This window comes from Oncorhynchus nerka, linkage group LG6 (assembly GCF_034236695.1).
Source record: "Oncorhynchus nerka isolate Pitt River linkage group LG6, Oner_Uvic_2.0, whole genome shotgun sequence".
NCBI lineage: Eukaryota > Metazoa > Chordata > Actinopteri > Salmoniformes > Salmonidae > Oncorhynchus > Oncorhynchus nerka.
This window is the reverse complement of record NC_088401.1, coordinates 46,560,533-46,568,107: the sequence shown is the minus strand read 5'-3', so window position 1 is coordinate 46,568,107 and position 7,575 is coordinate 46,560,533. Positions and strand designations below refer to the sequence as shown.

General features: G+C 40.7%; 1 protein-coding gene across 1 annotated transcript in view; it reads right to left on the bottom strand.

The window, feature by feature from the left end:
- Positions 1-4,862: 4,862 nt before the first annotated feature.
- LOC115130481 (X-linked interleukin-1 receptor accessory protein-like 2) overlaps positions 4,863-7,575 on the bottom strand; it is a 295,213-nt gene continuing 292,500 nt past the window's right edge. Inside the window, exon 10 of the mRNA XM_029661669.2 lies at positions 4,863-5,607. Coding sequence (XP_029517529.1) covers positions 4,907-5,607 — 701 coding nt within the window. The 3' untranslated portion in view covers positions 4,863-4,906. The remainder of the gene's footprint in view (positions 5,608-7,575) is intronic.

Sequence of the window (7,575 nt, the reverse complement as noted above, 5' to 3'; positions counted from 1 at the left end):
GTGATGTGTACGCTGAGCAACTTGAAGCTTTCCTGAGTGGTGCAGAGATCTAAGGCACTGCATCTCAGTGCTAGAGGCGCCACTACAGACCCTGGTTCGATCCCGGGCTGTCTATGACCCAATTGCACAGGGCAGGGTTCAGACCCAGGGCCCAATCTTAATGATGAGCTTGAAGGGTCCTATGGTGTTGAAGGCTGAGCTCTAGTCAATGAACAGCATTCTTACATAGGTGTTCCTCTTGTCTATTCAATGTATTTGACCTATACTGGCAGGGTCTACAGACAATCACAGATTACAAAGGGAAAACAAGCCACATCGCAGACACTGACATCTTTCTGTGACATCGGGGATAGGGCAGTGTGATGGCGATTGCATTGTTTGTGGATCTATTGTGGCGGTATGCAAATTCGAAGTTGATCTAGGGTGTAACAGTAAAGAAGAGATGATATGATCCTTAACTAGCCTCTCAAAGCACTACATGATGAGAAAAGTGAGTGTTAAGGGGCGATAGTCATTTAGTTCAGTCACCTTTGCTTTCTTTGGAACAGGGACAATGGTGGACATCTTGAAGCAAGTGGGGACAGCAGACAGGGATAGGGAAAGATCGAATATGTCTGTAAACACTCCAGCCACCTGGTCTGCTCATGCTCTGAGGATCAGAGTAGGGATGCTGTCTGGGCTGGTAGCCTTGCCAGGGTTAACACGCTTAAATGTCTTACTCACGTCGGCCACAGAGAATGAGAGTCCACAGTTCTTGGGAGCAGGCCGCACCGGTAGCATTGTGTTATCCACAAAGCGGACAAAGAAGATGTTCAGCTTGTCCGGGAGCAAGACGTCGGTGTCTGTGACGTGGCTGGTTTTCCCTTTGTAATCCGTGATTGTCTGTAGACCCTGCCAGTGTAGGTCAAATACATTGAATCCAACACGCAGAAAACCATTCCATACTAAAGTTATATACAGTGTCTTGCGAAAGTATTCGGCCCCCTTGAACTTTGTTAAAAAAAGTTTAAATGTCGTTCCACTTCATGATTGTGTCCCACTTGTTGTTGATTCTTCACAAAAAAATACAGTTTTATATCTTTATGTTTGAAGCCTGAAATGTGGCAAAAGGTCGCCAAGTTCAAGGGGGCCGAATACTTTCGCTAGGCACTGTAAATGTCTATCAAAACTATCAATCCATAAAGTTCATATTATTTTGTCTCACTACAGATTATTTTGAATTCATTAAGTACATTTTGGCAGACAAACACAAGCATGCACACATACACACACAGAATGTGTAATTAACTATACATACCTGGAAGGTTATTGCTGTGCTCGTCTCTGAATCATGGATAGACGGAAATCACCACGCAATGCTACTATCTCAATTTTTTTTGATGGTATCTAGACATTTTGAGAATGTGTGTGTGTGTGTGTGCATGTGTATATGTTTGTTAGCCCATATGTAATTATGGAAGCCAATTCCCACCACATTGTTTTTTAATGTCGATATAAAAAAGGTATACTATCTCCAAATTTCGAGATACTAAGTAAAAATGCCAAGATACGAAAGTAACATTTTTGAGATACTATCTAAAAATGTTAAGATACTAAGACGAAATGTCTAGATTACGTAAGTAAAAATGTAGAGATTCTATCTCCACATTTCTAGATACTAAGTAAAAATTTTATGATACTATTTCAAAATATTTCTAGATACTAAGTTTATGTTTCTGTATCACAATTCCGTGATACTACCTCAAAATGTCGAGATACCAAATAGAAATGATGAGATACTAAGTCAACATTTTGTGGTACTATCTCAACATTTTTAGATATGTAAGTAAAAATGTCAAGATACTATCTAAAAAATGTTAGATACTACGTCGAAATGTCTAGGTACGTAAGTCAAAATTTCGAGATACTATCGTAACATCTCTAGATACTAATTCAACATTTCGTGATACTATCTCGAAGTTTAGAGATACTAAGTAAACATTTCGAGATACTTAAGTCAACATTTTTAGATACTATCTGAAAATGTCTAGATACAAATCGAAATCTCTAGTTACGTCAGTCAAAATTTCTCGATACTATCTAAAGATTTTGAGATACTAAGTCAACATTTTTAGATAGTAGAACATACTTAAAGGATAAGTTTCTTCATTTGTAACATTGTCTGATTTCAGAGGTGGCACCACAGTTCCAAGATGTGGTGGGGGAGGAGGGGGTTCCTGGGACCCAGAGTTTTTCATGATCTGGTAGTTAGCCTCTCCTCGGGGACTGCTAGCAGGTTCATGTATTTGATCTATTCCAGAACGAGCACACCTGACTCAACTTGTCAACTAACCATTGATTAGGTGAATCATGTGAACTAGTGAAACCTCTGGGGGTCTCAGAGGAGATAAAGTTTGAGAACCACTGGGCTAACCTAACCAGGTAAAACTCTGGACTCTAGTTGGAAGGTATGACAAAGTAATAAATCAGCTGTAAAATGGTTTTATATAGGCTATGATGGGACCAAATGTTTTCTAATCAGGTCATATGGTTTAAAATAAATAGACAACAACTGCAATCGGACAATAGAACTAACAGGGCTGAGTTTGCTTTATGCAAGATTGCATCGTGTAATTAAAAAGTTACTTAATGTATGTCATCACTATTGTGTTGATTGATTCATTTCAATGTCTAGGTTGCCTAGCCACTCAAAGTTTGAATATAAACCAAATTTGATCACATTCATATTTTCTCTTAACACAAATAAATAGGCCTATTTTAGGCTCTAAGTAGCTTAGGCTATAAATACAGGACGTTACTGCTTCGTGTCCCCTGGCCAGAGGGGATCAGAGTGCATAGGCTTCTCTAGGCTACCTGCAGTTGTGGTTGTTATCAGTAGGCTACAGTTGATCAGACTGAAGCACAGATTAATTGTGCACGAGTTGACAAATTATGAGGCAAATCAGTCTAAACAACAGTACTTTGTCCCTATTTTCAATGCTTTTGTGTCAATATTTTTTATTAAACCAAATCAAAAGTGTTGGGGCATATGCCAGTTCGCCACACGTTTGCTGATCTTTGCAACACGGATAGATGGAAATCGCCACATAATGCTACAAATGAAGGCACATATCCTATGTGTATGTTTTACTATCTCGAAATGTCAAGTTAGTATCTTGAAATTCTGCGTTAGTGTCTCAATTTTGGAATTTTTTGGATTGTAATCAACATTTTTTTTTTAAGGTGCGGGAATGGGCTTCCATAGGTAATAGAGGGCCGCCTAACAAACATACACTATTTCAGTTTTTGCGACTTGGAAAGACTAAAGCTCCTGATGCAATAGTAGCTGACATGTATGACCATTGAAAGCATGACATATTGTACTCCACCAAATAGATGAATATTATTACTCCACTTAGGTAAAGTGACAGCATTACAATGACAATCAAAACCAAACAAAGTACGAATAAATCAAGCAGTAAACAACCTGTGTGATTTCAACATGATTTAATATACAGCAAGGGTCCCATAAAATTCTTTATTTGATTTCATCATATGCACATTGATGCCCTGGCTATTTATGGCATGGAATCACTATCAAAATCCATCAGCTTGCAAACAGAAAAAAAAGGCATTAAATAAACTTAGGATTTATAACTGATGTTGGAGAAGACATCTGTGGGCAGTTCAGCAATGGTTCAGACTGATGCTTGCAATCTCTTTGACCTCCTGCGGTTAGTATTTTCGTTTGCTCTTGAAGGTCACCAAGCTCAGACCATTGTCTAAGTCCTTTTTTTTTTACAATCTTGGTATTTCGGCTATAACGCAATGAGACAGATAGAGGGTGCTATATTAAAAAACAAAGCAGACAAATAGGATGAATTCTCTAGGGTGGAGCCAGGATAGAAGCAGCAAAGCAACTTATGCTGAGAAGAGGAAGCTTCTTTAAGACTATTCTCTCCTCATTTTGCAAAACAAAAGAAATAAAATAGATACAAATGCAAATATCTCTCAGGTGATCCCAGTTCCATTTCTACAATACAGTCAGTCAAAACTACGATCGGTTCCCAAAGCACCATACTGAGTCCATCTGTAACCTTTAGAGAGCAGGTCATCCTCAAGGAGACAACTCAACAGTAATCTGAAAACAATATGGCCGACAGGGAGGAAAGAAGGCATGAGAAGCAGGGGAGGATTTCAGGAGAGAAGTCGAAAAAAAGTTGATGAAGGCTTCTTGTTTTTACCAAATAGAATTAGCAAAGTAACAGGCAGAAATCAAGAGACAGCAACTAGAGTCACAGAATACAACTCAAACAAATATTGTATCAAACATTTCAAATATTCATATTTAATTGGCCTCAAACAATGACAATACCTTCAAACATTATTGATTTGCTTAAATATACTGTAAAATGTTTAAAGCTCACAGAGAATGTGTTCAGTCGGTCTTTACAGAATTGTGCTGCAATGAGAAATGTCCCCCTTTCCCATGAAGTATCCCAGGTCAGAATCATTTCATGTGGATTCACTCACATACTCATACACCATTAACATCGCAAAGGAATCATCATGAATGTTTATAGAAGATATGAAAACTGTACATAATAACAATACCTTGAACATTAAAAACAAGGTTTTTGAATGTATTACTTATCTCAGAAAAGGAGACATTTTTCAAGTAAGAAAATGATGACTGGAGCAACTCCTTTTTTTCCCTTTTTTCCCTTTTTTTCTTATGGCTGAACAGAAAAAAATAAAACATTTAATCGCCAATGAAAGTAGTCCGTGAGAAATGATTGTGTTCAGTCTTTTTTATTTATTTTTTAAATCAGTGTTTTGTCTAAATTATTCTTCATGCAGATAAAAAAAAAAAAGCTCAAATAAATAAATAAAAATGTTGCCATCAAGCCAGTTGCTGAATATCAGTCTACCAGATATCACTTGTGAGTTCCCTTCCAGATAGAGGGACGAATGTGCTGTTCAAGTGGATCTCCTGCTTGCTCTTTCCCATCGTGTTGTTCTGAGTCACCTGTCCGTTGAGCAGCGTCATGGGGATATTGCAGTACATGTGACGGTTACTCAAGGTGGCTATCTGCAAGGGGGAACCGGGCATCTTATACTCGTAACTACGGGTGCAGTAGTGTCTCATCTGGGGGTGGCCGGCCTGGTTAAAGTCTGGGATCTCGGCATGGTGGGCGGGTGCCAGCGAGGCAGACGTGGTCGTCATGGCGATGGTGGAGACCGTCTGCAGGTCGCCGAACAGGCCCTGCTCTCCGGAGTCAAGCACCTGCCGGCGAGACAGCATCTCCTTCCTCTTTACCGGCATCTCGTAAATCACCTGCTTCCAAAACTTGGACTTGAGCTCGTTGCTCTTAGGGCCCCTCCACTTGATGATGGTAAGCACTTTAATGGTGTTCTTCAGGGCCTCCACCTCTTGGTAGTTGATGACGCTCTTGAGGTCAGCACACTCAATCATAATGACCTTGATCTCCCCTGTCACCAGCATGCTGTGGAGCCGTGTCTCCAGCTGGAAGATGCTCCAGCCACGCTTGGCCACAAACTCAGGAGTCAACACGATGATCAGCCGCCTGCTTTGCTCCACACTTCGCGCCAGGTCCTCGATGTAGACTGGAGAAGAGAGAGAGAGACATACAAAGAGAAATAGGGAGAGGGAGAGACAGAGAGAGAGAGAGACAGAGAGAGAAACAGATACAGAGAGAAACAGATACAGAGAGAGACAGAGATACAGAGAGATACAGAGAGAGAGACAGAGATACAGAGAGATACAGGGAGAGAGAGAGAGAGAGAGAGAGAGAGGGAGAAAGAAATAAACAGAGATACAGAGAGAGAGAGAGAGAGAGGAAGAGATACAGAGATACAGAGAGATACAGGGAGAGAGAGAGAGAGAGAGAGAGAGAGAGAGAGAGGAAGAGATACAGAGAGAGAGAGAGAGAGGGAGAAAGAAACAGAGATACATAGAGAGAGGGAGGAAGGAAGAAAGAAACAGAGATACAGAGAGAGGGAGGAAGGAAGAAAGAAACAGAGATACAGAGAGAGGGAGGAAGGAAGGAAGAAACAGAGATACAGAGAGAGGGAGGAAGGAAGAAAGAAACAGAGATACAGAGAGAGGGAGAAATACAGAATGACACAGAGAAAGGTAAATAAAGAGAGGGCATGTCAAAGAATAGCATGTAACAAAACATTCATATTTGTCCATTTAGAATTGAGATAACAGCAGCATGAAGCTGCAGGTCTAAAACAACACCCCGAGACATTACAAAACACAGAAGCAACCAACACTCTGATCTATGTCACTTTACACCCCCTATAACTATTCCCACTATAGCGCCAAACAGACAGCATCAGGACAACACCACACTTTAAAAAAACATAATTTCAGTCAATATAGGCTTCTCACTAGTATTAATCCTAAACCTGTACGTGAGCATATTCCAATAGCAATGTCATTAGCCTGTTGAAAAGCAGGCAAAACATGTACACTGCTAAATAGAGGGTGGCTATGAGTCATAGAAAACAGGAAGTTGAAGGGTGAGAGAGAGACAGAGAGAGATGTAAAGAGGTAAATTCCATATTAGCTCTTAGCGGATGGCTGGCTCAGGCTGGGTAATGTTCCAGAGTGTCCTGCCTTCCCCCGCAGGGGCCCTGTCTTTTACACCTGCACGTGTCACATCACACATTGGCCCTCCTCTACCTTAACCGTCCACCCCACTGCTACACACACATTGCTCCACACACCACACCCTTAAACCCCAAGTCTTCCTTCCTGACACCCAACACCACCCCAGGCACCAGCGCCACCACACGACTTATGCCCCACCTCCATATCCTACTATAAACGCACATTCCTATACGTACGACGATTAGCATGAACGTCAACATAAGGCCTAATCCCATTAATAGCATTATAACAGAGATCACGAGAAAGAAAAATTTAAATAAACAAAACACTTGATACATCATCTTATTATTGTTGGGCCAAACTAACCAACCTAAAGTAGGAGTGCTGATCCAGGATCTGTCCATGTAATCTTATTCACTATGATCTATGGTAAAACTGATACTAGATCAGCACTCCTACTCTGAAACGCTTTGTGGACACAGGCCCAGATCTCTAACTTCCTTTACACAGCACAGTATCCAGACTGTGGTTAATGGAGCATGTATTTAAGAATAAACCCCTGAATATAGAAGGCTATTAAAAAAAACACCACACTTCCCCTCAGGCAGCACACAATTGCATTATCTAGTCTAAAGAGTGAGTTAAGTCTGATGTAATTCCAACTAAATGTTACTCGGACCCAATTTACATTTGAATGATCATCCTTTACACCCACGCAGCTTAATCGATGTGGCTTACCATGAAAAGATGACATATACAAGATTGTCTTGTATTAGGCTATTCACTTAGAAATGCTTTTTTTATGGGGGGAATGGGATCTCCCCTCGCACATATTAAGAGGCAGCGACCTCAGCTGAAGAATGTGCTGTGTGGGGGACTTTGTTCAAAGTAATCTACCACACACATTATGTGGCAGTGGCACCGGAGCTAAAGGAGCTTGAGACTGTCTATCAACC